The sequence below is a fragment of the Kickxella alabastrina genome (assembly GCF_025024165.1).
Source record: "Kickxella alabastrina strain RSA 675 chromosome Unknown BX661scaffold_2, whole genome shotgun sequence".
Classification (NCBI taxonomy): Eukaryota; Fungi; Kickxellomycota; class Kickxellomycetes; order Kickxellales; family Kickxellaceae; genus Kickxella; species Kickxella alabastrina.
The window spans coordinates 370138-397233 of NW_026251473.1; the positions used below are offsets into that span (position 1 = coordinate 370138).

Here is a 27096-nt window from a genome sequence, read left to right on the forward strand (position 1 = left end):
GCGTGATCGCAAAATCAAAATTTTTGCTTGTGTTTCGCCAAAAAGGATAGCCAAAGTTAGAAAATATTGAAAATTTAAGTTGAAAAAATATAGATGCCCCTCGTGTCAATCAGTGTCTCTTGCTGAAGTTGCCCTGGGTCTCCTTGCTACGGTTGGTCTGTTTGCCTTTGGTATCCTGCCGACCAGCGCCAAATGGCCTGTTATTGCCACGGCCTCTTGAAGAGCCGCCGCGACCACCACGGCTACCACCACGGCTGTCACCGAAGCCACCACGGCTACCGCCACGGCCGCCTCTTCCGCCGCGGCTATCGCCAAACCCACCACGGCCACCACGGCTACCGCCACGGCTATCGCCAAACCCGCCACGACCACCACGGCTACCGCCGCGGCTGTCGCCGAAGCCTCCACGGCCACCTCTTCCACCACGGCTATCGCCAAACCCACCGCGACCACCGCGGCTACCGCCGCGGCTGTCACTGAAGCCCCCACGGCCACCTCTTCCACCACGGCTATCCGATCTTTCATCATCATCATCGCCGGCAGCAGCAGCGTCAGCCTTCATGGAGCGGTGCTTGGTGGCGATCGTTGACCTCAGCTCTCTCTTCTTGATGATCTGAGCGTTCTCAATGGCAAACATCACGCGCAGCGATCTCCGAGAGATCTCATGGGCAGACTTGTTCTTGTCGTTCTCAGGCTCCTCTTCGCCAAGGGAAGTTTTGGAGAACGCTTGCCTGGTGTTGAGGAAGTTGAGGTAGCGCAGGCAGGCCAGCGCGTGGGCGTGGGTGGTAAACTCGATAAATCCGTATCCCAAACTGCGGGACTTTCCAGTGTTAGCATCGACACGGTCTGAGGACCGCACAATCTTGACTTGCGACAGATGGGGCCTCTTGTCCCAGCCGTTGGCCATCTCCTCAGCAGACAATGGCTTGCGCTTGTTGTCCTTGATCTCCTGCTTGAACCTGGAGATGGCGGAAACCGCGGCACTGCGGAGCCCGGCCTCGTCAATGGTGCGGGGGATGTTGTGTACAGTCAGACGGGTCATGGACATGTACAGGTTAGGATTCTTGTAAATCTGGTTCTTGCGCACAGAGTACTCCTTCATGTGGTGCTCGAGGTCAGTCGGCGCCATAAGAGCTGCGGCTGGCGTCTCGGGGAACACGACTCCCTCCTTGAGCAAATACGCGTTGCGCTTGTCCTTGCCGTTGCGCTTCTCGAGACCCTCGGTAGCCAGGCCATGCGCGGTGTTGCGGTCTACAGCCTTGGTGACCGACAGCATGCGGCCGTCAAGCACAAACTGCGAGGTCAAGTCGACTGCGCCTGACGTCTCCTGCAGCAGGATGGACTTGTTGCGTTTGTCAGACACCTTCGACACAGGCACGCTGCCGAGCTTCTCCGACAACTCCTGGGCCTTGGTCGCGGCCTCCAGGCACTTGATGGCGTCGGCAGAGTTCCAGAAGCACACAAATGCAGTGCCACGCGACTTTCCAGTCTGGTTGTCGTTGACAATGCGGGTGTAGCGTAGCTTGCCGAAAGAGCGGAACATTTCAAACAAGCCATCCTCGTCAGAGTCAAAAGACAGGTTACGAATAAAAAGTGTGCAGCCCTCCTGCAGAGACTCGTCGATCACATCGTCGTCCTCATCATCATCGTCCTCAAACCCAGACTCGTTCTCGTCGCTATCCATATCCTCCTTGTCGGAAGCGCCATCGTCGCTCATGACCTCGACGCCAGACTCCATCTCAACATCATCATCCTCCTCGGCAGCATCGGACTCCATCGCAACATCCTCATCGGCCTCGGCAGCAATCTCGAACGCTTGCTTCTCGACCTCGCCCTTCTCCTCGAGCTCCTTGAATCTGTCCTTGGCCAAGGCAAATGCAACCGAAATGGAACGGCCCTGGTAGTCGTTGTTGTTCCACTTGGCCACAGCGCGCTCTCCAGACTCATAATCGCCCATCTGGATAAACGCAAAACCGCGCAGGGGACCACCAGTGAACTTGCGGGGCAAGTCGACTTCGAGAACCGTGCCGCACTCGGAGAACATGTGCTCCAGCTCGCGCTCGCGCACCTTAAAGGGCAGGTTGCGCACGATCAGGCGGGCGTTCTTGTCGATGTACTCGGTCTTGAGCTTGGCGTCAAGCTTGACACCCTTAAAGATATGGTCGTGCAGCGACCGGGCGGCCTTCTGCGCCATGGCGTGGTCGTCATACGTGACGTGCGCAATTCCACCGGCACCGTCCTTGAGCTGGTCAGCAGTCGCACCAGAGAATGCCACCGGGTAGACGACCGAGTGCGGGTTGCCAGACTTTTTGACCTTCTTGATCAGTTGCTGCTTGGTGACTCCCGCCGGGATGCCCTTGATTATGATAGAACGCGAGACAACCTTTGTGCCGCTGTTGAACTTTGGCTTTTTGGGCTGACCGTCCTCTGACGCTGCTGTAGCCAAAGTCTCCTTCTTCTCCTTCAGCTTCTGTTTCTGCTCCTCAACCTTTTTAGGCTCAGGTCTCGGCCGCTTGCCCGACGGCTTGTTATCTCCATCCTCCGCGTCTCTGGCGTGCTTCTTCATGGCAAAGTCAAGCATCAGCCTCTTCTTGTTCCGGAACTTGGTCTCGGAGAGCTCCTCGATGGCGCGCGCGGCATCCTCGGCAAGCACATACTGCACGAATCCAAAACCGCGGTTGGTAACAGACACAGGCTTGGCGGGTTTTGCCTCCTTTTTGTCCTCGTCGGTCTTCTTCTCAGCATCAGCCTCAGTGGTCTCCTCGCCCTCGGGCGCATCAACCTTCTCGCCGACAACAAAGCACGATCTGACGGGACCGATGTTGCTGAAGAACTCCTCGAGCTCTTGGTTGGACGCGTCCTTGGGGATTCCGCGCACAAAGATCATGGACTTGGCGTATTTCTCCTCGGGCTGCTTTGTGGTCGGGGGTGCCACTGCGGTCGCCACGGGTGCCTGCACCTTAGTCTCTTCCTGATCGAACGTATCGAACAGCGTGTCTAGTTCGGACATGGCTTGTCAGATGTGTGTGTGTATGTATGCGAAAATATAAAGAATAAAAGTCAAGAAGAGGAACGGAATGACTGCAGCAAAGTATTCTTCTTTAAATTTAAGGGGTGGTATAATTACACAAGGAGAGTGATGAACATACAAAACACAATGGACTGTGAGTGCCAGTGCGCATATGTGTATTTGATCTGTTTGTCAGAGAGAAAAAGTACCAAGAAAAAAGAGTGAAAAATAAAAGAAAAATTTCAAAATTAAAATCAAAAGATTTAAGATTTCCAAATCTTTTGATCACAAATACGATTTCCCCAATCGCTTATGCTCTGTCCTATTTTTGGCACTGCTAAAAAGGAGTGCACGCTTGAAATGCATCAACAACTAAACCAGCTTGGCTGCTGCTTGCCGCTTTGATAGAGAACAAGGCGTGTAGCCCGCCTGCGCTAATATGCCCTCCTCTCTCCAATCAAATATTTTGTATTTGCAGGCGTGTCCAAATTATTGTTGAAAACCCGTCACCATGGTAAATATCGCGAATCCATTGTGGATTACAGTCGAAATGGGGGGTTGCATCCATGTCGAACAGCCGCATCCAGCATCTAACACCACATCAGCAATACAGCATGGACGATATCCATTGTGGAATTTACACAGAGAGAATACATCGACGCAGGGACGCGTTATAGTCTTGGGCGAACACAAACAGAGAGGGGCAGCATTCATAAAATTTGAATTTGACTAAAATCGAATTCAGAACATTTGATCTCGAGCATCTCGCTGCTGTACGCAAAACCAGAAAGTGTGTGGGGCCACTATACATTTTTTGTTAGAGCAACAGCGGCGCTAGAACTGTAGCTAGAGTATTGATTAGGAGTTTGAATTAAGGCCAGCTGGCCTTGGACATACTATTTTTGAATGCAGGCTACTCTCTGAAGGTGGGGAACAGATGAACAGCAACTTTTGGAACGGGTATACTGAGCGCGCATAACACAACACGCAGGAAAGCATGCACAAACTTGAATTTCTACAGAGAGAGAGCCAGATCAACCAGAATGGGAGATTGCTAGTGTTTATGGCGCTGTTTACTCATAGAGTGAGACGGTCCATTTATGCACTATGGCTACTCTTTGGTTGGAGTGCAAGCGCGCTTGTTTTGGACAGGCGCCCTACCGGGCATGTGGTTGCTCTGAGAACAAAAATATGCCTGTGTGGTTATTGCTTAACTACATGCGTGCGCGTGTGCTTTGGGTTGGGTCATGTTTTTTGCTTGAAGCATTGCCAGCAGGAGACAGCAACAGCAGTTTTTTGTTTTTTAAAGGACAAGGAATGGCATAGTTGGTGTGGTTGCGATGGCGGTGGTGGTGTTAGTGTATTATTGCGTCGCTCATTTTGGATAACTGATGGGATGGTTACTATCAATGATTCTTTTTCTTCTTGGCAACCCCCAGAACACCCAGTGCAACGTCTGCTCACGCGAAACCATATTAATAATGGCCAAATACTAAACTCGTCTTGTACTCATGCGCATATCACTCAATTTTCTAGGTTAACATTCCCAAGACCCGCAACACCTTCTGCAAGAGCTTGAAGTGCCGCAAGCACACCCCTCACAAGGTCTCGCAGTACAAGACCGGTAAGGCTTCGGTCTTCGCTCAGGGTAAGCGTCGTTACGATCGGAAGCAGTCCGGTTTCGGTGGACAGACCAAGCCCGTCTTCCACAAGAAGGCCAAGACCACCAAGAAGGTTGTCCTCCGTCTTGAGTGCACCATCTGCAAGTACAAGCAGCAGCTCGCTATCAAGCGTTGCAAGAGCTTCGAGCTCGGTGGTGACAAGAGAAAGAAGAACGCTGCCCTTGTGTTCTAAGCGCTCTGGCTCAGTATGTAGCTTTTATATTCCCCTCGTGCCGAATAAAACTAGCTTGTTCTCCAAACCTTGAATTGCGCATGGCGTGGCTGATAAGGCGATAATTGTCAATTGTAGTGATTGTGTTTTGTATATTGCTTTTTGTGTTAAATATCGATTGCCAGCTAGTCCATACTCTCGAGGATGGTTTCGAGAATTGCTGCGTCTAGGGGGATATGCACGAATTCGGTTCCGTCTGTCGCATGGCGTGACCGTATCACCTTGTGGTCGCGGAACTCGGTCAGCTGCGAGCGGAACGTCATCTCGCTGCTGACCAAAAACTGATCTCGGCAGGCGGCAAAGTAACCGTTGTAGGGCATCTCGGGGGCCTTTGCGCCAGGCCTTTTCTGGGCGCCAGAGACAGCATCATCCATGACAGACTCTGCGATCTGGTATTCGGCGAGAATGCGGAATATGCTTTTCACGTTTTCTGTCAGACTGGCCAAAACGTGGAGGACGCCGCGCGGGCCGATCTCTGTCGACTCCGATCCATAGTTCTCGTAGCTCATTTCTACGATGTATGGCTCAAATGTCGTCAAATCGTGCCAGGCCCAGTTGAACCGCGTAATCATACTCGAGTCCCAAATGAGCGGCGCCTCGATATGGTCGATGGACGCCAGCATGTGAATGCGCTTGCAGCTGGCAAGCACTGCCAGCGCACCCTGGTGCTTTCTAAGACACGGGCCATCGATATTGTGAACGACAATGTACATCTTGTTAACCTTGCGGCTGTCAGACTCAAAGTAGCCGTGTATCAGCGAGGCCAAGTCGGCAATGGTCCCTGTCGTGTCGCTAAAGCCTATGACTTCGGATATGATCTTCTCCAGAGTTTGCTTAAAGTTGAGCGTCGGGAAGTATCCGTTGACGATTACGGCGGGCGCGTCGGTTGCTAAGTGGGTCGCCAACATATTCATTATGCGGCGCTTCGAGCCGTAGCCGTAGAATATGATGTTGAATCCACACATGAGCTCAAAGTACCACTGTTTAAATTCCCGGCGGTGGAGCTGCTCTAACGTCTCCAGCTCTCTCTCATGCTTGGGACGTACCTTGGCCAGAATGGTGCGGCACTCTGCTTGCGACAGTGGCGGGAGCTTTGAAAGCGTGTTGTTAGAGGTCTTGCTGCCCTTGGTTGTGTGGAGATCCTGGAAATAGCGCTCGTACGCTGGGCCATTTCGCCCGAATTCGTCTTCCTCAACCTCCATTATATCATCGCCGTCGCCAATGTTTTCACCGTCGTCCTGACTATCGGCAACAGAGTCCTCATTGACATCTTCGTCGTAACCATCATCTTCATCCTCATCCTCATCGTTTTCATCTTCGTCGATATCCTCGACCGTGACACGTTCTCTATGTCTGGCTTTTGTCGCGCTGCTACCAGCACCACGCCCTCTACCGCCCTTGGCGCCTCCCCTTCCCCTTCCTCTTCCCCTCGTGCCTCTGGCGTCGGCACTAACACTGATGCTGCTGCCACCGCGCCCGCGCTGGGATCTCTTCTGGAACCCGTATACGCTCTGCCCAGCTGCGCCAACAGGACCAATCGCTTCTTCACAATTGTTCTCCTTGTCTTCCAAGTCTACCGCTGCGCTGAGCCTGATGATCTCGTTGATATCCGCAGACGCGCTTGTTGATGTGGCGTGCGCAGCATCGGTGAGCAGGGTTTTACGACCCCTTTTTGTCACTACCAATGTGAGGCCCATGTCGACGCGACTGCGGGAAGGGTGCGCTCTGCGCCGTGTACTGCCAATGTCATCGCCGTTATCGCCGTTATCACCCATTACTCGGTAATAGGCGTGTTGTGACAGGTGAATGGGTTATATGCGAGTTTTGGTGTGAATGTAGGTACAAAAAATAAAATAAAAATATTTACTTTATAAAATGCAAAATAAGACCAAGGGAGATCAGGGATCAGGATTGAGCTAGAAAATGCGAAATAGCAACTGGCAACATGCAATAGGCTAGCTGAATGCGTTGTTTTCGGTTTTCAGTTTTCAGTTTTTTTTTGCTTTTTTTGCTTTGAATTCATTTTTGTTCACTTAAAATTCGAGGCAAAACGTATTTGTATTCTGTCATTATACACTTGGGTCTCTTGGGCCATAATCTTTAATTTTCTTGCATCATGGCTCCGAAGACGCGCGCCCAAACACGCTTAAAAGCAGAGACCAAAGCAACCGCATCAACAGCATTCACTGTGCCGGTAGACAGCTGGTTCCAGTTCCTAGAGAACCAGAGTGCACAGGAGATAGCGCTGCCGGTATCACTGCTGTTTGCCATACTTGTGCGGTGGTGCATATCCCTCCATGGCTACTCTGGGATGGGGAACCCGCCCATGTTCGGCGACTACGAGGCGCAGCGGCACTGGATGGAGATTACGACACATCTGCCGCCATCAAAATGGTATTCCTATGACCTGAAGTACTGGGGGCTCGACTATCCGCCATTGACAGCGTTCCAGAGCTGGGCATGTGGGTACATTGCTAGCCTCATCAATCCCGCCTGGGTCGCTCTGGGTAGGTCGCGTGGCATCGAGACGCACGCTAGCAAGCTGTTTATGCGGGCTACGGTGCTTGCGCTGGACCTGGCGATATACGTGCCGGCAGTCGTGCTGTTCTTCAGGCTGAAGCTGGTTTCGGTGTCCTGGGCTGCCAGGCAAGCGTCCATATTTACTGTGCTGCTCCAGCCCTGCCTGCTGCTCATCGACCACGGCCATTTTCAGTACAACTCAGTTATGCTGGGGTTCCTCATGTGGGCCGTGTACTTTGCCGCGCGTGAGCACTATGTGGCAATGGCAATTGCCTTCTGCTGCGCCCTCATGTTCAAGCAGATGGCATTGTACTATGCACCGACAATATTCTTCTTTCTACTTGCCAAGTGCTTCCAGCGCCGCCATGGCTTTGTGCTGTTTGTCAAGCTTGGCCTGGCGGTCATCGCAACATTCAGCGTCATGCTTTTGCCGTGGATCCAGTCTCGTTCCCAGCTCGAACAAATCCTCGTTCGTGTATTCCCTGTAGCGCGCGGTTTGTACGAGGACAAGGTGGCCAACGTGTGGTGTGCGGTCAATGTAGCTGTCAAGCTACGCAGCATATTCGAGACCAAATACCTTTTGCGTCTGGCGACAGCAGCCACGAGTCTGGCATTTGCGCCGTCCTGCATTCACTTGTTCATTGTTGTGAGGCGCTACGCCGGAAAGCAGCCAGCGGAGACGCGGGCCAATGTGCTCAGGCTTTTGAACTACAGCCTGGTCAACTCTTCGCTCGCCTTTTTCCTCTTTTCGTTCCAGGTTCACGAAAAATCCATATTGCTGCCGCTGGCCCCGGCGCTGTTGCTGATTAACGACGAGAGCTGGGCCGTCAACTGGTTTGTGCAGGTGGCGCTGTTTAGCATGTATCCCCTGTTGTTCAAAGACGGCCTGAATGTCCCATATGCCGTGCTGGCGGTCGGCTGGTCAGTGCTACGCAGCTGCCCCGTGTGTCCGGCTGACAGGCAGACGCCACGCATTGTATTTGTTCTGCAGTGGCTCACCACGCTGGCGATGGTTGCGCTGCACGCAGCGCACGCATTCGTATTGCCACCAAAGGCGCTGCCCGATATTTACATCGTGCTGAATGTCATCTTTAGCTGCATGATGTTTGTCATGTTCTTGGTATACTTCAACTATCGGCAGTTCACATTGCTGTCGCGCTCGTCCAAGGAAAAAGCGCAGTTGGGAAAGCAAAAGTCCGAGTAAACGGAGAAACGCAGCAAAGTATCTTTGTGGTGTTGCTTGATTTAAATATTTTTTAATAAAAGAGAATCGAGTGAAAGCAAAGTCATGTGTATTTTTCAATTATATAAAAGTCTCTCTTTATTATGCCTTGGTCGAGGCAGCGGCACGCCCACGCCCCTTGGACCGTGCGTTCTTCTTGGTAACGGTAGCAGCAGCGACAATGGCCTTGTCAGCGGCAGTGCGAGACATGGGGCTCTTTTTGGTCTTCTTTCCTGAAGCGGTCTTGGCCTGATCGACGACCATTCTAGTGGCAGACGAGTCCGTGATAACAGTAGGGGGCATGGGGAGGGCGTTGTAAATGGGGAGGGTCAGGGAGGTGCCCGTCTTGATTCCAATTGACTGGATGTTCTCCCACTTCTTCGGGACGAGTTGCGAGACAGCGGCGACGACATCTTCAATGTTGTCAGCCAGCTGGGTAGCCGCCATGGAGGTCAAACCGACCTTGATCGCATTGCAAGTGCCCTTCGTCTGTCTGTAGAATGTGCACGAAAGCGCCCTGGTAAGCTCCTTCTTCTGGTCCTTAGCCATCAGATTAACGGGAGCAGGGAGCTTCTTCGCATTGAAAAACTTTACACCCAAAAGCTCCGGCAGGCTGGCGAGCACCCGGTCGTCGGCCAAGAACAGATCATGCATGGCCAGGAGCTGGCGCTTGGACTCATACGACTTGTATTTCTTCTTCAGCTGATCCATAGTGACAATCTCTTTAATCTGGGGAATGCCAAAGGCCAGCAGCTTCTCGACGTACTCTGTCTGGGTCGGCTTCACGATCAGGCACACGGAGGCTGTCTCCTCATACATCGGGGTGCGCAGGGAAATCCGGTAGGGCTTGTGACGCTCCTTCGTGGACAGCTTCTTCACGCTCATAATCAGATGCACCTGCTCGGTCTCGTCCGCCAGCAGGTTGGTCACTTCGTCGCTCTCCTTCTTCTTCTCGATGTGCTTCAGCAGTGCCGTAGAGGCTTTGAGTACCTAGCGATTGTAATAACAAAAAATTGGTTGAGTATATAATAGCTGGGGTGTATATTAGTGCCAAATAAACTGTTGCTTTGCATAAAAATGTGGACCCTCGAAGCAAGCAAACGCGCCCGCACGCCCTACGAGTAAAGTTGCGTGTTAATTTGCTGTCTGCAAATGATATATCCAGCACTTACAAGTTCGTGGTTCAGCGACATATTTTGTTCTTTCTTTTGTTTCTCGACAATAAAAAAGTTGAATTCAAGTCAATATATGTGTATATAAAAAAAGCTACAGAAAAGGAGGACCGTATTAATAAAAAGCAAACAGCTACAACTAAAGGCCTCTCCAAAATGAATGAGATGAAAAAGGATCAAATTTATTTTTTTTGCACTTTTTTTTGTCGCTCGCAATTCTGTGATCTCGAGACAAATGCGGATCATGATCACGCGGTTTAATTTGGTGTGTGTATGAAAGCTAATAAAATTGACGCGCACATTTGCTGCAAATTCAATTTTGTGGACAGAAATTGCGCTGACGAGAAATGGTATAAAAAGGCGTGGGCAAAAAACAACAACCGTTTGAAGAAGTGAAGAGAAGGCGGTTGCGCAACTGTCCGACAACAGTTTTTGGTCTCTTTCTCAATTTTCATATACTCGTTTTTTCTTTTATTTAAATTCTGGCATTGCTCCTTTCAAATCCTTTATTTTTTGAAAATGGTAAACGATGAGAGGGCTATTATGCTGCTGGCACAACCGGCAGCCGTGCATTCAGCAGCGACACAACGCAGCCCTAGAATATGCCAACCTGGGGGAGGCAGCAGCAGCAGCAGAACATACTAGAGGCAATGCATTCTTATACAATGCGTTTACTAAATGCTACTCGCGACAGAACACTTACGTTTTTCTTATTACTGTAGCTGCCACTTTCACTACTCAATGCCGCCGTCGGCTTTCCAATTGTAAGTTCTATTTTTTTGGGTTATGGACTGGCTACGGTGAAATATTTTTATCTCCACACAGTGGCTTGCCTTGCTAACTTTGCACATTCTTGAGTCTTTTTTATTGGTGTAGCTTGTAGAGTTGAAGAACGGCGAGACATATAACGGACACTTGGAAAAATGCGACAATTTTATGAATATCACACTGCGGGAAGTCATCCAGACAGCCAGCGTACGTATATATACACTTTAAAAAGACAATTTGTTGCTTTAAGCAAGACATTTCAAACACTTAATGATGCTTGTAATGTATTGGGATGTTATCTGAGCGGACAGATGCGCTAAATTATTGTTCTTGAGCGAATGTTTTTTCTTTGGTATAATTTTGTAGGACGGTGACCGCTTTTGGCGCCTGCTCGAGGCCTACATCCGTGGAAACACAATCAAATATCTCAGAGTTCCCGACGCAGTAAGTTTGGAATTAAGCATGCATGTTTTTTATATGCATTTTATTTTGTGTAATGAAAGCTTATTACTAATTAATATGTATTTTTGTTGTTGCTTATAGGTGCTTGACAAAGTAAAGGAAGACATGCTGAAAAACCGGAACATGGGTAACCGCGGTGGTCGTGGCGGCCGGGGAAGGGGCGGGAACCGCGGCGGGAATGTCAATGCTCGTGGACGCGGTCGCGGTGGCAACAGCAACAACAGCAACTACAATCCACACCGGAGTCATCACAACAACGAGTAGACATTTTGAAACTTTTTTTGGTGGAAAAATAAAAAACATGCAAAAAGATAACATTTAAAACGCTGATATTTTTTATATTTTGTCATACACGCAAAAATCTTGGCCATAAAAGGTATAGCAATTTTCCCATACATGCTGTTATGAATGCCAAAGATACAAAAGGTGCTGCAAATGTGTGGGATTTTACATTTGAAATCCAAAATCAGCAAGCTTTTGTTTATTGAATCATATTTTTACAATTCTAACAATCAAGACAGTCGATATGAGCGCAGCAGCATTCAACACAGAGGAGATTCAGGGCTTCATTTCACGAGGTAACGAATAAGTGACGCATTAAGTCGAATATTTGCATCTAGAATTGGTTAGCTTGCAATATAATTTTATACTAAACAACATTATTATTATGCACCATTGCTTATCTATTTGTTAGGATGGCTGGATGCTCAAGAGAAGCTCAAAAACGCGACGTTGAGCGAAAAGGGTTAGTTTTAAACTGCATTCATTTGAAATGTAATTTTTATTCAATGTTTTTTGCTTATGATATTCTAATATTGCACACGTCTCTTATTATTTTGTGTTTTTGTAGAGAAGCCCCAGGTGTATAAGTGCAATCAGCCCAACGCCAACAGCAAGAGCAACTCGGCTAGCAAATGGGATCTCAACAAAGGTAAGTAAACTCGGTATGAAAGTGGAATCAATAAACCCTTGAAGTTTGACATACATTTCTGAAATTTAACATTGTATTGACTTTTTTATAAAAAACAATTAATGTAAATTGTAGCTTCGACAATGGCCAACCAAAAGGACTTTTTGGTCGAGATTCGCCGCCAGCTCAAAGACTAGGGGAATTGTATTCTTTCATTTCATGTTAAAATTTGATATTAGTTGAAAAATAACATTATATTTATTTTATTATTCCGCCTCAATAATATGGTTATACCGTGGCAACATCTCATGGATATACTCTAAATGCTTCTTATGCATAAACAAATGATCCGAGTTCCCATCCGCCCTCACTCTCCTCGCCTGAGGGCACCCGAACAATACAGTATTATCCGGAACATTCTCCGCCAAATCCGTCGTACAAGCCGCGCCCACGACACAATTATTCCCCAGTGTGCTCGTGCCCGCGATGATTCCGCGAGCCCCCACTGTATTGCGATGACCCATTCCGCGTCCCTCCACACGGGAATCGGTCTCAATTAGATTGTCGTCGCCGATGGTTAGTGGGTGGGCGTGGTTGTTTATGATGGTTGCGCGCTCGCTTATTATGTTGTTGGAGCCAATGATGATGGGCCCGTTTTTGGCCAGAATGGAAGCACCTACATGGACTACTGTGCCGTTGCCGATTTGCACGTCGCCTTCGATTATTGTGTTTTTACATACGAGTGCTTGGGGAGCTATCTGTAACCTAAATTTAGGAACAGGTGGGGGATTTTTCGCGTGTTTGGAAATGCGTTGAGATGGCAATTAGTTTTTTTTATTTATTTTTTGCAAATGTGCAAAAAGGTTAGAGTTGCAGAATATTATAGTTGAAAAACAAAATCTGTTTTTTGTTTAGGCGTACCTGCCCATTGCTACTGTTTTAGATTTTGGTGCTGACGTTTATGTTTGTGTATTAATAGTAGATAAAAAATAACAAATAAAGAGAAATAAAAAACGAAAGCCGAACCTAAAAGATTTTGTCAGCTGACGATCACAATTGTATAAAAAAATTTTTGAATAAAAAAAAAAGCTGGGCGTAGTGGGTGATGACGAAAAGCAAAAAGAAGCAAGCGCACATATTTTTCTTTCTCTTTATTCTTTACTTTTTGCTACAAAAATTTTCTCTAGTTTTTTTTACACGAATTTTCTTAGAATAGCACCAACAAAAAAATGAGTGACGGTTATCTTCCATATGCTGCCGAAGCTGAACAGTCACTTTCACCATCCGAACTTCAAGTTCTCCAACGTCAATTCGAGCGCGAAGGCACACAAGTTCGCATCCAAACAAAGTTCAACTACGCCTGGGGACTGATAAAAAGCGCCCAAAAGCATGACCAAACAAGAGGCGTTGCCCTAATGCACAATATATATGAGGAGAATGAGGAGCGCAAGCGCGAGTGCCTGTATTATTTGGGCATAGGGTATTACAAGATGGGCGAGTATGCGAATGCCAGAGTGTATACAGAGAGATTGTTGGCTTTAGAGCCAGGCAATAAACAGGCGGAGAGCTTGAGACAGCTTGTAGATGAAAAGGTGGCAAGAGATGGGTTGATTGGGCTGGCCATGTCGGGAGGTGCTGTTGCGTTGCTCGGTATTGCTGCGGCGTTTATGTTTAAAAAATCAAAGTAGCTTTTATTCTTATTTTGCTTAATATATTAAAATTTTGGCGGCTTTCAAAAGCTTGGCGATATTATACGCGCATGATTTTGTTTTTTGTTTTTTTGCTTGACAAAAAGAACAAAACGGGCAAGCCTTTTGCTTCTAGTTGATAAAGCCCCTTTATGAACAAGGGGAGGGGGGGAGCAGGTGAGCAAATTGATAATCCCTTCGTCCCCGCATGTCACCCTCGTTGATTTTTCTTTCTCTTATTTTTTATTTTACATTATTTTTCAACAATTAAATATCAATTATTGTACTCTTTTACTTTCACTTTCACTTGTATTTTATATCAGCAACATCTATAAAAAACACATACATAACAAACCATGGCGCTAAACGCAGTGATGCTCGAGCGTGGTACCCGGCACCCAGTACCACTACCGAATGAGAATTTCCTCTACCATTGCAGCGGGGTGAAATTCGAGCTCAAATCCACAGCCACCCCATCAGGTGACTACCCGGGCTCCGGCATAACACCGAAAAGTGCCAGCGGAACAGCGTTCATCTCCAACCAACGCATAGTTTATCTCCCAGCAACCACCACGCACGAAACCAGCATGCAGCCGGCGAGCACCCCTGGGACATTGAACTCGTTTACGGCGCAGCATACGAGTTTACAGAATATAAAATTTGTACAGCCTATTTTTGGCGCAAATAAGTTTGAGGCACAGGTTGTGAACTTGGACGGGTTGTTTGGTGGTAGTGGGATGATTGTGTTGGCGTTTAAGGAGGGTGGTGGGTTTGATTTTGCGGCTATTGCGCGAAAGTTGGCTGAGAGATTTGGAGAAAGTGGGGAGGTCCCGCCGCATGAAGAGGAGTTGCCCGGGTATGATGCGCCTCCGCCAGCTGGTTCTTTGTCCTCTCAGCCCACAGGTGGTCTGCCCGGCTATCCATCGGACGCACCGCCAGGCTACGAGCAATGACAAAAACTATTTGTTTTTTATCTCAATAAATACATTTTGTCTCCTGTTGACAATTTAATTTATTTTTATTTCTAACGAATATATATTTTTTATATTTATTTATGACGAAGAAGAGGAGGATTGGGCAATACCAGGTATTTTCTGTGCATCTTCCATTTCACTCATGTACTTATCACGGATAGCCTTGCGATCCTCACGGGCTTGGCGGAGCTGCTCGAGAGCTGCCATTACATCTTTAGGCTCAGTGGGGACCTTGACTTTTGGCGGTGCGTTGAATTTGTAGGTTTCGTCGGCGACATAGCGCTCGTAGAACCCAGGTCCACCAAAATACACCATGAAGCCCATTGGCATAAACACGTAGAACGTAAACTTTATCACCTCGAGACCGGGTCCACCCATTTTGGAATTAGTTAAAAAATAGCTTTTTTCTAAAGAATTGAAAAAATATATATATGAACGAGAGAGAATCAAGATGAAAAAAGAAAAGTCTGTGAGTGTGTGTGGGGAAAAGAGATTATTGATTATCCGTAAGTAAAAAATAAAAAATATGGATTAAAGCTTGGATTTACCGAGGCGTAACTCCACAGTCCAAGCGCCAAGCCCTGAACTTTTCAGCACATCCGCAGTCTTCTCAAGTACATCTGCAACCAAGCTGTTATTCTCGACCTCCACGCGCACCGCAGTGTAGGTCTCCCTAGCAACTACCCACGTTCGCCCTTCAAATCCAACGACACCAGGTACGCGGGCAACCGCCCCCACCCTCTCTGCCTCTGTCCTGTCTCCAGCAGCAGCAACATCAGATGAGGAGGAAGATGAGGCCAAAAGCAGAATCCTGCCTTCCTGCACACACGTTGGTATGCCCACGAGCGCCATCACCACAGCCATCAAAATACACCCCAGGGGCTCCACCAACTCGCCCCTCTCCCCAGCCAGAATCGCTGAGCCCAGCATCCAAGTGCCAGCAACCAACAGGCCCACATACGGCTGCCTCCGATGCCCCAGCGCCGAGTACACCGCTACACACATTGTCGCCATAACCACACAAGGCACGCCCATTCCACCACCCGCACCACCCGCACTGACACCGTGAGCATTTCTCATGACCAAATGCTCCACTCCCTCCCTCAATGCCTGCACCGCGCGGTAAACTACCACAAGCCCATTGGTAAATTGCAGCAAACCTGGTAGCGCCCCGAGCCCCCAAGGCAAATCCACAGATACACCGTTATTGTGCGAGTACTCTGCAAGCTGCGGCACCAAGGTGATAAACAATGTGAGTGAGTTGAAGATTACTAGGAAGCCGTAGCTTTGGAGTGAGAGGCTGGGTGCAGTGAGAGCGCTTGCGCAAAGTAGTAGTCCGAGGAGTAGCTGAAGTTGGGAAGTGTAGAGGGGAAGACCGAGGTATTGATGCTCTTTTATAAGAACCGTCCAGAGACGCCGCCAGCTTGGTGCATGGTGGGCGGTGGTGCTGCTGCTGCTGCTGTGGTGATCATCATGATGGTGATGATGCTGGTGGGTGCAGGTGGGAGTTAGCGTAATGGCACTGTGGTTGTGGCTGTGACTGTGGCTGCATGCATGCGAGTGTTTGTGTTCAGACATTATTTCTTTCTTTTTTTGTTGTAATTCAAATATGTATGTGCTTTGATAGTAAATTGAAATATAAAAAATCCTGCGTTAAACTAAACCGAGTTAGCTGATGACAAACAGCATCAAAAAAGGATGCAGTAATTTCTCGATCCAAAAAGAAAATAGAGCTGATGCAGCCAAAAAGGCAAATGAGAAGTGGGGTGTGTGTTTGGGTGGAGGGATGAGGGGTAAAAAAAATAAAATAAAGATGGAGACAAAAACCGGTTCTGTTTAAAATTTCGAGGAGATACCAAGGAAAAAAATGAAAAAAATTCAAACCATTTCTTTACCTCCTCAACACCATTTACTTTGTGTCCATGAATCCACCAAATCCATCAAGGCCACAGGTCATTGTGGCGTTAGACTTTGACCAAACCCTAACGCAAACCGACACCCTCGCCACCCTAACATCCTCCATATCGCACTACCACCCGCAGGGGTCGCTCCCGCCCTTCGCACCTCTCGTTACCCAATATCTCCAAGACCTCTCCCACCATGAATCCACCTGGCTCCCCCACATAACACCCATCACCGGAGAACAACCCACCAGCGATCTCCTCTCCACCTACTTAAACAGCCACCGGTGCATTGAAAATGCCTCCTTAAATCGCATAAGCCGCGCAGGAATTCTTTCAGGCGTCACACGCAATGACCTACACACCATCGGCAGCAAGACCAACGCGGTAGTACTGCGGCCAGGCGCAGCATCCGCCATCAATGGGTTTATTGAAAACGGATTCAAAGTCGTGGTCATTTCAGTCAATTGGTCAGGGGACTTTATCCACGGCATACTGCACGCCAATGGTGTTCTTGGCGGTCCGGAGAATGTGGAGATTCTCTGCAATGATCCAGAGTTTGATCCCCAAACGGGAGTCAGTACAGGGTGGGTGGAGCCTGTGATGGTGGTTGCTGGGGATAAGGTCGAGGCTTTGATGAGGATTAAGGAGCAAGTTGGGACGGATACTTCTGAGATCGTGGTGGTTTATGCGGGGGACTCGTTGACGGATCTTCCGCTGCTTTTGGTCGCTGATGTTGGTCTGCTTGTTGGCCAGAACGCCGATGTTTTGGACTGGTGTAGTCGCTTGGGAATCCCCTTTGGCATGCCGCGCGCAGACGATCCTGGCAAGGCCCTGCACCGCCTAGACGACTGGGGAGCAGCTGCAAGCATTATACACCAGCATATTATTTCTAAGCTAGAAAACCAGCAGTAGCAGCAATAACAATAGCAATTACTAAAGAAATGCTTGCACACATTCTTCCAGTGTCCATATATAAGCGAATATTGAAGCGCGTGGTTATTGGTACAACAGACAGATCGAAGGTGGGAAAAAAAATCGGCTCGAAAAAGTATATCATGCTGCTCCTAGTCTAAGGGCTCGCTCTCTGGCTCGCCAGGCTCTGGCCCAGCAGCAGCATTGGCGGCTGTCTGATGTTGCTGTGGGTGTGACGGTGATGACGGGAATGAGCCCGGCAGCTCCGAGTGCGGCCTGGGAACCACTGCCGGCGGCACCTCTGCGCCCCCCTCCTCCTCGATCCCCTTGCGGCAAATCGGACAGGTCCCGTTCATCCGGAGCCAATGGTCGATGCACTCCTTGTGGTAAAAATGCTTGCACGGCAGCCCCATCACCTGCTCCTCAACCTTGTACTCCTCCATGCAGATGCCGCACTCCACATTCCTGGCCACCTCGTCCTCCAAAATCACCCTGCACACCAGCTTGGCCATCTGCGCCTCAGTGGCTGGCGGCGGCGCATTCACGCCTTGGTTCTGCTCCATAATCCGTGTAATGATATCGTCCAGGGAGTTCTGCCCCCAGGCGTAGTCGCCCAGGTTGCCCACAGGCATCCCAAACAGCGGGTTAACCCCGGTCCCGCCAGCCTCGTCGCCACGCCCCGCCCCGCCGAGCGCCCCCAAAAGAGACGAAACCAGATTGCCCAGAGTCAGCGGTGCGTTCTCCTCCGGATCAATGAACATCGGACGCCGCCGCTGTTGCTGCTGCTGCTGGTTCTCCGCTGATTGTGTCCGCGACTGCTGATGGTTCTCCGCCGACTGTGTCTGCGGCTGCTGATGGTTCTCCGCCGACTGCGTCTGCGACTGCTCGCCGGACTCGGAAGCACCAGGCCACCGGCGGTTGACATCATCGAGTCCAATGTTGGCCACGGAAAAGGACATCTGCCCGTTGCCCATGTTGGACGTCCACGTGCGCACCCCTGGGATTCGCCGCTCACCCTGGCCATCCTCTGCCGCCGCCGCACTGAATATGTTGTCACCCGGCTGTGACCCAAGCATTTGGAAATCATACCCGTCAATGCTGCCAGACTCCCCGGCTGACCTGCCCGCAGCCGCAGCCGCAGCGGCGTTGGTTGGCTGCCGCCCGCCCATGATATTAGTTAACATGTCGGTCAGCATCGACTGCAAATCCTGGTTGTAATTTCCAGCCCCGCCAAACTCGTTCTCCATCTCATCCTCCTCCTCCTCTGCAGAGGCTATGAAATCGCGTGGGTCGTTTTCCGCCTCAATCTACACGTATCAAATAACAAATCAAGCCACGTGTGATATTATTATGTGTGCAGAGCTGACTCATAATTATTGTCGTTGTTTTTGGCTATTGAGCGCAGTAGCATTAAGCTTTCTCCCCTCTGTTTCTTACCTCCTCGACAAAATCGCCGTGGCAAGTGGGGCAAATTGGATTGGGCACCATCATTGGCGCAATTTCCCTGAGGCATTGGTGACACCAATACGAGACTGCCGGAGCGTTTCGAGCTGTACTGTGAGAATTGTCATTGCTCGTGTTATCTGAGGGAGAGCTATTACTGTTAGCAGACGAGGCCATTTCAAATGTAATAGAATAATAAAAATAGAGGGAGAAAAAAGTACAGAATATAAATAAAAAAAGTGTAAAGTTAAAAAAAAGCTCACACACAAACCCCGCACTTGTTAAACGAAAAAATAAAATAAAAATCGTTTCATATTCCCCATGTGGAGAGCTGAAGCACAAACACAGAGCCAGATGACGCTGCTACTAGTAGTGGTGGTGGTGGTAGTTCTTGACACAATACTGCAAATGCAAAAGAAAAAAAGCATGTGCTTTTTATTTTTTTCCGCATTGTCATGCGGATTTGAATCTAAGCGCGCGGAAATCAGATTAAGCAATAATGTACACGTGAGAAATGAGATGTGAATATGCGCAGCACAGCTCAAACGCAATGTTTAGATAAAAACATTTCACTCATCCTTTTTTATGCTGTGAACGTTATTGATATTATCCATATTATTGTCGTTTAGACGGGATTTTATTATATTTCACTATTCCCTATTACTGCTGCCCATAGGGAAAAGCGAAACGTGCGTGGGAGAAACATAATTAAAAAAGGTTTTGCTTTGTATGCAGACAACTTTTTATTATTATTTTTACTTACAGCATGTAAATCAAAAGAACCATCGGTTAAAATGCGCATATGACCAATGCAAGGCGCACAGAAACACCATTTTTGCTGTATGCGATTTTTCTCTCTTCTTCGCGCCTTTGCTGCATTGTTTATTTTAAAAAACAATTGTATTTTAACGTGTATTTTTAATACTTATTCATATATACTTTTTTTTGTAATTTATTGTTTTAGTTTTCCTACTGGGGCAGAGTGGGAGAGAAAAAATATTTATGATATATATCAAAGCATAATTTCCATCCCCCATCATCTTCACTAGTTTTCATACATATAAAGTACAGACATACAGACAGACAAGCGGTCAACCGAGTCCCGTATACCTTCGTTTTTTGTTCTTCGTTCTTCGTTTCATTTTTATTTTTTGCGCTTTGAGCCTTTCTTATTATTTTCATTTTCATTTTCATTCTTTTATGTGGAACGAGGACTTTGGTAGAAGACTGCGCTCGGCGCCGCTCCACAGCACATCTTTAAGCGAGACAGCATTGCAGCATGCGGAAGACACAGCAGTAAAAGAAACACATGTTCCACAAACACAAACACAAGCACAGGCGCTAGGCCAGCAAAGCAGTAAGCGCCGCACAAGAGTATCATCCAGAACCATAGCACCTTTGCAAAGCAGACCGCGGAGAAGCAGAAGCAGCAGCAGCAGCCACAGCCGCAGCCGCAGTCGGGCAACAATTCTTTTACCAACCAAGAAAACACAGTCTCTGGACTCGATTCCCACAGAAATCAAAGGCGCAGTGACACGGTCAATGGCGCGCAAGCTCGAACAGCAAGAAACTAGCGCGGCGACTAAGCCTCAGCAGCCGCCAGAAGAACCGACTTTGCAGCAGCCAGAATCCCACGATCCAGAAGAGGACATGCCCAGATCACTGGCGAGTTACATGCGGCGGTCATCGCAGTTCAACTACGACCGGTTCATTCCAACACACACATCGGATCTGCGCCCGTTTGAGCATAAGCTGCCCACCGCGTCTCCTGCTTTCTCCCGCGCGCCCATAACAGCCCACCCAAACTCTGCCCAAATCAACGAGGCCAACCGCACATACGACGCGCTTTTGCGCTCCGAGCTGCTAAACGACCGCTCATCGCACTCAGACTTCAACGCTGCACAACGAATGCGCGCCAGCAGCCCGCCACCATCGAGACGCCCGACGTCAAGACGTGATCTCATTGGGTTGTCGCCAAGACTATTGCCCTCATTGGTGCCGTGGAGCGGCGGCACATCGGGTGGAAGCAGCAGTCGGCCGGGGACGCCGCCCAGCAGCCCGCCTATTTTTGCATTTCGGTCGCCGCGCAAGACCGCATTGGCATCCACCGGCACGCCAACAACAGGGCGTATTTTCGCACACGCGTCGTCCGCCCACGACGTCTACCGATTGAGCAGCGTGAGCTCTGCGGCGCAGCGCATCCTCAAGCAGCAGCCGAAGCCGCGCATAATCAGTCCGGATCCAATCAAGGTCCTAGATGCGTCGGGGATCAGCGACGACTTTTACCTTAATCTAATCGACTGGTCGGCATCCGATTACTTGGCCGTGGCCCTAGGCAGCGCCGTGGTCATTTGGGACGCGCGCACCAGCAATACCAAGCACCTCTGCGACACTGGAATTGACACCGTGACCTCTGTACGCTGGGGCGACAATGGCCGGCAACTGGCCATTGGACTGCACTCCGGCATTGTCCAGCTCTGGGACCCGACAAGCGCCCAGCTTCTCCGCACCTTTACTACCCACTCGCGCCGCGTTGGCACCCTTGACTGGAACGGCCCCGTGGTGAGCTCCGGCAGCCGCGACCGACGCATACACAACCATGATTCACGCATGCGCCAGGGCGCCCTTGTGTCCACGTACCACGGCCACACGGCGGAGGTCTGCGGGCTGCGCTGGAGCCCCCATTGCAGCAGGCAGTTGGCGAGCGGCGGAAATGACAATTTGGTGCTTTTGTGGGATACCAGGTATACGCCCTTGGACGTGCGCGTGCACGCGAGGCATCCTGAGATAGCACCTGTCGCGGAGGTGTTCCGTCAGCCGTTGTTCCGCCTGGACGCGCACACAGCGGCAGTCAAGGCCCTGGCATGGTCACCAACGCAGCCCGGCCTGCTGGCCAGCGGTGGCGGTACCAGCGACTGCTGCATCCGCATGTGGAACACCACAACGGGCACCCCCGTGTCTTCGCACAAGACAGACTCACAGGTGTGCAATTTATGCTGGGCACCCGATGGATCAGAGCTCATCAGCACCCATGGGTATGTGAACAACCACGTTGTTGTTTGGAGGTACCCGCAGATGGCGCCCTTGGCTGTGCTATCTGGTCATAGTAAGCGTGCTGTGTATTTGGCACAAAGCCCAAATGGCCAAACTATTGCTACGGCGTCTGGGGATGAGACTATTCGCTTTTGGAATGTGTTCCCAAAAACAAAACCTGAGGCGCGTGTTTCAAAGACAGATGCTACCAGAGTGCTTGCGAATTTGCCTACTGGTATTACCCGCGGATTGGCGCTCACTGTTAGTGGAGGAGCGCTGGACGATCTAGCACACATGCGGTAGATTTTTCATTATGTTTTCAAGCTAATTGGTGTGGCATTCAGAATACATTAAATTATTTATACATATTGGTTATAACAGTGGAAGTGTTTTTTCTTCCTGTTCTGTCGCGAAGCAGTCAGCAAATGTGGTGGTGGCGCGCACTAGTGTGAAAAGTAAAATCTTTGTATAATTAAAACATGCCTTTGAATTATTCTTTATTTTAATCCAACAGCACTTTTCACAAAAAAGGAGCAAATTATACAAAGCATTAATTAATATTTAACATGTGTCGTGTGCACACACGAGAAATAAATGAGAAAAAAGGTGTTTAGTTTACCTTCTATTTTTATTTATTTAATTAATTGTTTTATTACTTGCATTTGCATTTATTTATCTCGACGTATCTTTATACATCTAAAAAATGGAATCCACAAATCACTACGTCCAAGCCTCTATCCTCCTTATTTATTTTCTTCTTGGCGTTATTCTTGCTTCCCCGGACGATTCTGCAGATGGTTCAACGCTGTCGGCGCAAAAGCACACAGACAGGGTGGAACAAAGTGTAATGTTTACCTACGTAAAGGCTACTATATATTTAGTTATCGGCGTAGCAGTTTTCAAGGGATTTCCAATTCTCAAAAGCCTGGCAATTATTGTATACAGCGGCATATTAATTACTGGGTACATGGCAATGCTGGCAGTGATTAAGCTGGTCTCTCTGCTGTGGTGGTGGTGGTATAATTAGTCTATATTATCGCATATATGCCGTATGAGAAAGTGGGAGGGGATTGTCATTAAAGAAAGGTTGCGCAAAAATTTATTTTTTACAACTGATTTATCGCTGCTGCATAGCCAATTAAAACGAATACTGTTGGAGTACACAGTATATAAAAAAAATACAAGCACGGCCCCTTTGAGGCTAGTTGAGGTATTGTTCAGTGAGCACAAGAACGTCTATGTCCCTTTTTTCTTTCACTCTATCTCTCTTCCTCTCTCTATTTTCTTATTTAGTCAATTCCAATAGAATATAATAGAATTCAGTCACAATTTTGCACACAATGGGCCGAAAAGGAGCAGCCTCCAGCCACCGAAACCGCAAGGACAATTCGGAAAGCAACGACCGCAAAGGCAAACGCCTCGTCCGCATCAATCACAACCACAACCACAACCACAACCACAACCACACATATGACACAGACGATTTTTCCTCACTCAACCGTCAACTCAAGCAAAACGGGCTTTACTGCAAGGACATAGCTGGCGACGGCAACTGCCTCTTCCGCTCACTCGCCGACCAAGTAGACGGCACACCAGACACCCACCAGCGCCACCGCTCCGCTGTCTGCGACTACATGGAGAGACACCCAGATGAATTTGCACCCTTCATGGATGAGTCGCAGGACTTTCCATCGTACCTGCGCAATATGCGCCAACTATCTGTCTACGGCGGGAATCTAGAGCTAGTAGCGTTTGCGAGAAACTATAGAGTGGATATTAAGGTTTACCAGATGGGCGGCACAGTGTTTGTCATTAGCGGGGCGCCCGCCGGGGATCCTTTGGATTCAAAGAGGAGTATGCCGACGGTGCATATAGCTTATCATTCGTACGAGCATTACTCGTCTGTGCGTAATAGTAGGGGCCCGCATACTGGGTTGCCGGAGGTCAAGGAACGTGATAACGAGTTTTTGTCATTTGTTCCCTTGTTGGAACATGATCCTCGGGCGTTGAAGCATAGGAAGATCGGACGTGTCGATGCCACCTTCATGGTCATGCCTAATGCTGTTATGCCCGAGGCTGTCGCTGTCAATCTATCCGCCAACCACAAGGGAACTATCCAACCATCATCCTCCCGCTGTGGTGGTGGTGGTGGCAGCTGTATTATAACCTAAATGTAATTTTGTACTTTTAAACGAGCAATGGGAGGAAAACACCCGGTCTACGTAAACCCTAATACTAATACTAGTACTAGTACTAATTTGTACATGTTTTTTCTTGCATTAAAATTTTGCACATGTTTTTGTATTTTGTCACTGTAGCCTACGCCCACCAATGCCGCCGCTCCGCGTAATTGCTCTGCCAAGAACAACGGCAGCACTAATGCTAACGACACCGATGGTGACGACAATGGCGACAGCATACCGACAGAGTCCGAGAAAATCGTCATGTCGTCGACTGCCGTTTCAAACCACAGGTTGGTACGGCGCTTGCTGCACGAGCACCGTCAAAACACCGGCCAAGTCATCGAGCTACTAGTCCAGTGGATGGCCGATGACTCTGCCGACGACTCGTGGTTCCTCGCTGATGGTCCCCCAGACTACTGCGGCGACGAAAAAGAAGAAGCCTCAAAAGAAGTTGAATCAAAGCCAGAACCAGAGCCAGAGCAAGAGCAAGAGCAAAAGCAAGAGCAAGGGCAAGAGCAAGGGCAAGAGCAAGGACCAAAAACAGATGCCATTCAAGATTCAGAACCACAACCAGAGCAAGAGCAGGAACCTGTCAAGGAACCAGCAGAAACAAAACCCAAGCACCAAAAGGGCGCGGCCAGACAGAAAAAGGCAGAATCCAAAAAGAAACAAAAGGAGCTGGCCAAGCTGAAAAAGCAAAAGGCCAAGGACTTTCACACCAACTCGGGAGCCAAAGCCACAGACAGGGATAACGAGGGTGCTGTAGATCTAGTCAACAGAATGGATCATATCTATATTTAAACCCAATACAAAAAGAAGAAAAGCCACAGCTCAGGGCAGGTCGGCAATGAGGTATGCCCAAGCAGCCAGCGCAGCCGCACTGCGCCGGAGCTGGTGTTTGTCAATGACCTCCATCCGGTCGCTGGAAGCGTGATGGTAGCGGAAGTAATGCTCCGTCCATTTGTCGTCTCCTGGCACAGCGCCATTCTCCGGGTTCAGCGAAAGAAGCCCGGCGCAGGGCACGCCGTGATCACACAGCACCCGGATATCCTCGCCGGGCCCCTCAACCTCAGGGGTCGTCACATTGCCAGCGCCCAGGATCTTGATCAAATCCACGCCATAGTTTCTCAGGTTCGTCGTCATCGCCTTGTCAGCTTGAACGGTCAAACCCCAGGGCTCAAACACGCCGATATCGCTCTCGATGGCAAACTTGTGCAGGTGGATCTCCTCGCGGTGCTTCTCAAAGTACGCGCGAGCGCCTCTCTGCAGCGTCTCCTCGTTGTTCCACATAACCACGCGGATAGTACGCCGCGGCCGCCGGCCATTAAGCGCAATCAAGCGTGCTGCCTCCCATGAGACAAAAGCCCCGGCGCCATCATCCATTGCACCGACACCGACATCCCACGAGTCGAAGTGTCCGCTGAGCAAAACCACCTCCTCGCTCTTCTCCGTTCCAGGAAAATCAACAATAATATTGTCTGACTGCTTGGCATCCTTGCGCAGCTGTGCCTCCATGCTCAAGCGGATCCGTGGGGCAAGGTGGTCAGAGGATGCCTGTGGGGACTGCGATCTGCGGTAAAGCCGCTCAATGAGATTGGCGTCTGCGGCGGAAATGGATGCCGCCGGGATGCTTGCCCGCGCAGAACTCCCCGTGTGGATGGAATCAAAGGACGTATCTGGAGCCACCGTGCGAACGAGCACACCCACGGCACCAAACTTTTCGGCCTCCACAGCTCCGCGACTCCGGAATTTCACTGCAGTCCCGTAGTCTGTATAGTAGTAGTTGTAGAGAACAACGTGTCCAGCTATGCTCTCGTTGCCCAGCTTGCGCAGCTCTTCAAAGGAGTGCACAGGCACGACATTGGCCTCTATGCCGCCCGAAGGGGTGCCCACAGAGTTGCCTAGTCCGAGAAGCGGGATATCGACCTGACCGCCGGGCCTGGTGGGGACATAGAGCACTAGGGACTCGTGGCCTCTCTGCCAATCGTTGACCCACACGGGCTCGGTGTACGCGGTCAGGTTCTTGTCCTGCTCCTGGATTGTACGCACAACCCACTGCGCGCTCAGATCATAACCTTTGCTGGCTGTCATGCGGTTGCCATACATGTCAGTCATCTCGGCCAGCCGGTCCCACGCCACAGTGTTTCCCTCATCGAATCCGGCATCGAGAAGCCAAGTGACAGCTTCCAGAGTATCAGGGTTGGTGCCCAGAGTCGTTGGCGAGAAAGTTCCCGGATCAATGACCCGAGGGTCATACATGACAAAACGAATGTACAGGACGGCAGCCGCCATCATGGACATGCCTAGGCCAAAAATGGCCATGCGCTTACGCATACTCATGATATCCGAGGTGTGGCGCTGCTGGGGGAGAAGCGACGTGTAGCCCTTGGTGTGCGCGTGGGTGTGATCGTCAAGGTAATTGACAGAGTAGGATTCAGGTACAGGCGACTGGCTTCTCTTCTCTTGCTCATACAGATAGTAGTCGGAGGGCTGTGACTGCTTTTCTGTGCTCGATATCAGCGCACATGCTGTCCCTTCTTGCAGCAGCAGCATCAACTTCTGCTGCTGCTGCTGCTGCCGCTGCTTAAGGATGGCTTCGGAGCGCAGGGGCGGAAGGCCCCATGGCATGGCTTTCTTCTCATCTGGGATCATCTTGCACATAAAGTAGTGAAAAATGAAACAAGTTGAAGGAATAAATAAATGAGTATAAAACCAAAAGTAATGGAAGGGAAAGAGATGGAGAAACGCTCAGTCACGCTCGCTCCTTTTGTCCACATGCGGTTACCACCAGTGTTCTTGCACTTTTGTTGTTGTTCTTGTGCGGGGAGGAGATGAGGGCTCCAATTAAAAAGCAGTAAGCGAGCCCCCTTTTGTCGACTCTTGGATCAACATCGATCGATGTGCAACAAAGGGCCTTGTGTTGACTTGCACACGCATTCATCAGCATGTCTAACGCAAAAAGTATATTTCAATATTGTTAATATAAAATGGCAAATACAGCC

At 49.4% G+C, this 27096-nt stretch overlaps 16 protein-coding genes across 16 annotated transcripts; 9 read left to right on the plus strand and 7 right to left on the minus strand.

Moving 5' to 3' along the window:
- Positions 1-30: 30 nt before the first annotated feature.
- On the minus strand, positions 31-3278 carry BX661DRAFT_176693 (uncharacterized protein). Its single transcript, XM_051534414.1, has one exon. It carries the CDS (start codon positions 3008-3010, stop codon positions 110-112), a length of 2901 nt encoding a protein of 966 aa, XP_051394526.1. The 5' UTR covers positions 3011-3278; the 3' UTR covers positions 31-109.
- Positions 3279-3322: 44 nt separating this feature from the next.
- Positions 3323-4946, plus strand: BX661DRAFT_176694 (60S ribosomal protein L44). The gene is made up of 2 exons (XM_051534415.1): positions 3323-3524; positions 4547-4946. Exons 1-2 carry the CDS (start codon positions 3522-3524, stop codon positions 4862-4864), a joined length of 321 nt encoding a protein of 106 aa, XP_051394527.1. The 5' UTR covers positions 3323-3521; the 3' UTR covers positions 4865-4946.
- Positions 4947-6804, minus strand: BX661DRAFT_176696 (origin recognition complex subunit 2-domain-containing protein). Its single transcript, XM_051534416.1, has one exon. The coding sequence runs from the start codon at positions 6676-6678 to the stop codon at positions 5029-5031; it is 1650 nt and encodes a 549-aa protein (XP_051394528.1). The 5' UTR covers positions 6679-6804; the 3' UTR covers positions 4947-5028.
- Positions 6801-8704, plus strand: BX661DRAFT_176697 (dolichyl pyrophosphate Man9GlcNAc2 alpha-1,3-glucosyltransferase-like protein). Its single transcript, XM_051534417.1, has one exon. The coding sequence runs from the start codon at positions 7020-7022 to the stop codon at positions 8625-8627; it is 1608 nt and encodes a 535-aa protein (XP_051394529.1). The 5' UTR covers positions 6801-7019; the 3' UTR covers positions 8628-8704.
- On the minus strand, positions 8693-9947 carry BX661DRAFT_176698 (ribosomal protein L1p/L10e family-domain-containing protein). Its single transcript, XM_051534418.1, has 2 exons — positions 9818-9947; positions 8693-9635 (listed from the first exon to the last, which is right to left on the minus strand). The coding sequence occupies exons 1-2, from the start codon at positions 9836-9838 to the stop codon at positions 8748-8750; spliced, it is 909 nt and encodes a 302-aa protein (XP_051394530.1). The 5' UTR covers positions 9839-9947; the 3' UTR covers positions 8693-8747.
- A 287-nt stretch (positions 9948-10234) lies between these two features.
- On the plus strand, positions 10235-11439 carry BX661DRAFT_176702 (uncharacterized protein). Its single transcript, XM_051534419.1, has 5 exons — positions 10235-10339; positions 10540-10581; positions 10694-10792; positions 10952-11029; positions 11129-11439. The coding sequence occupies exons 1-5, from the start codon at positions 10337-10339 to the stop codon at positions 11309-11311; spliced, it is 405 nt and encodes a 134-aa protein (XP_051394531.1). The 5' UTR covers positions 10235-10336; the 3' UTR covers positions 11312-11439.
- A 630-nt stretch (positions 11440-12069) lies between these two features.
- BX661DRAFT_49910 (trimeric LpxA-like protein) lies at positions 12070-13043 on the minus strand. The gene is made up of 2 exons (XM_051539205.1): positions 12879-13043; positions 12070-12722 (listed from the first exon to the last, which is right to left on the minus strand). The coding sequence occupies exons 1-2, from the start codon at positions 12884-12886 to the stop codon at positions 12224-12226; spliced, it is 507 nt and encodes a 168-aa protein (XP_051394532.1). The 5' UTR covers positions 12887-13043; the 3' UTR covers positions 12070-12223.
- Positions 13044-13047: 4 nt separating this feature from the next.
- BX661DRAFT_176709 (mitochondria fission 1-like protein) lies at positions 13048-13809 on the plus strand. The gene has a single exon (XM_051534420.1). The coding sequence runs from the start codon at positions 13187-13189 to the stop codon at positions 13643-13645; it is 459 nt and encodes a 152-aa protein (XP_051394533.1). The 5' UTR covers positions 13048-13186; the 3' UTR covers positions 13646-13809.
- A 40-nt stretch (positions 13810-13849) lies between these two features.
- On the plus strand, positions 13850-14679 carry BX661DRAFT_176710 (uncharacterized protein). Its single transcript, XM_051534421.1, has one exon. It carries the CDS (start codon positions 14002-14004, stop codon positions 14596-14598), a length of 597 nt encoding a protein of 198 aa, XP_051394534.1. The 5' UTR covers positions 13850-14001; the 3' UTR covers positions 14599-14679.
- Positions 14680-14697: 18 nt separating this feature from the next.
- On the minus strand, positions 14698-16171 carry BX661DRAFT_195905 (uncharacterized protein; the record flags this gene model as incomplete). The annotated part of the gene is made up of 4 exons (XM_051538001.1): positions 14698-14976; positions 15217-15919; positions 16024-16107; positions 16143-16171. The coding sequence occupies 4 exons, from the start codon at positions 16169-16171 to the stop codon at positions 14698-14700; spliced, it is 1095 nt and encodes a 364-aa protein (XP_051394535.1).
- Positions 16172-16541: 370 nt separating this feature from the next.
- BX661DRAFT_195906 (HAD-like domain-containing protein) lies at positions 16542-17435 on the plus strand (the record flags this gene model as incomplete). Its single annotated transcript, XM_051538002.1, has 1 exon — positions 16542-17435. One exon carries the CDS (start codon positions 16542-16544, stop codon positions 17433-17435), a length of 894 nt encoding a protein of 297 aa, XP_051394536.1.
- Positions 17436-17746: 311 nt separating this feature from the next.
- Positions 17747-18058, minus strand: BX661DRAFT_129252 (uncharacterized protein; the record flags this gene model as incomplete). The annotated part of the gene is made up of 1 exon (XM_051532528.1): positions 17747-18058. A coding segment is annotated over one exon (312 nt), but the record flags the coding sequence as incomplete, so codon positions are not given.
- A 1734-nt stretch (positions 18059-19792) lies between these two features.
- On the plus strand, positions 19793-22344 carry BX661DRAFT_176713 (WD40-repeat-containing domain protein). The gene has a single exon (XM_051534422.1). The coding sequence runs from the start codon at positions 20079-20081 to the stop codon at positions 22212-22214; it is 2136 nt and encodes a 711-aa protein (XP_051394538.1). The 5' UTR covers positions 19793-20078; the 3' UTR covers positions 22215-22344.
- Positions 22345-22526: 182 nt separating this feature from the next.
- BX661DRAFT_176714 (uncharacterized protein) lies at positions 22527-23070 on the plus strand. Its single transcript, XM_051534423.1, has one exon. It carries the CDS (start codon positions 22615-22617, stop codon positions 22936-22938), a length of 324 nt encoding a protein of 107 aa, XP_051394539.1. The 5' UTR covers positions 22527-22614; the 3' UTR covers positions 22939-23070.
- Positions 23071-24157, plus strand: BX661DRAFT_176715 (uncharacterized protein). The gene has a single exon (XM_051534424.1). The coding sequence runs from the start codon at positions 23252-23254 to the stop codon at positions 24080-24082; it is 831 nt and encodes a 276-aa protein (XP_051394540.1). The 5' UTR covers positions 23071-23251; the 3' UTR covers positions 24083-24157.
- A 426-nt stretch (positions 24158-24583) lies between these two features.
- BX661DRAFT_176719 (uncharacterized protein) lies at positions 24584-26740 on the minus strand. Its single transcript, XM_051534425.1, has one exon. The coding sequence runs from the start codon at positions 26720-26722 to the stop codon at positions 24926-24928; it is 1797 nt and encodes a 598-aa protein (XP_051394541.1). The 5' UTR covers positions 26723-26740; the 3' UTR covers positions 24584-24925.
- Between the last annotated feature and the right edge of the window lie 356 nt (positions 26741-27096).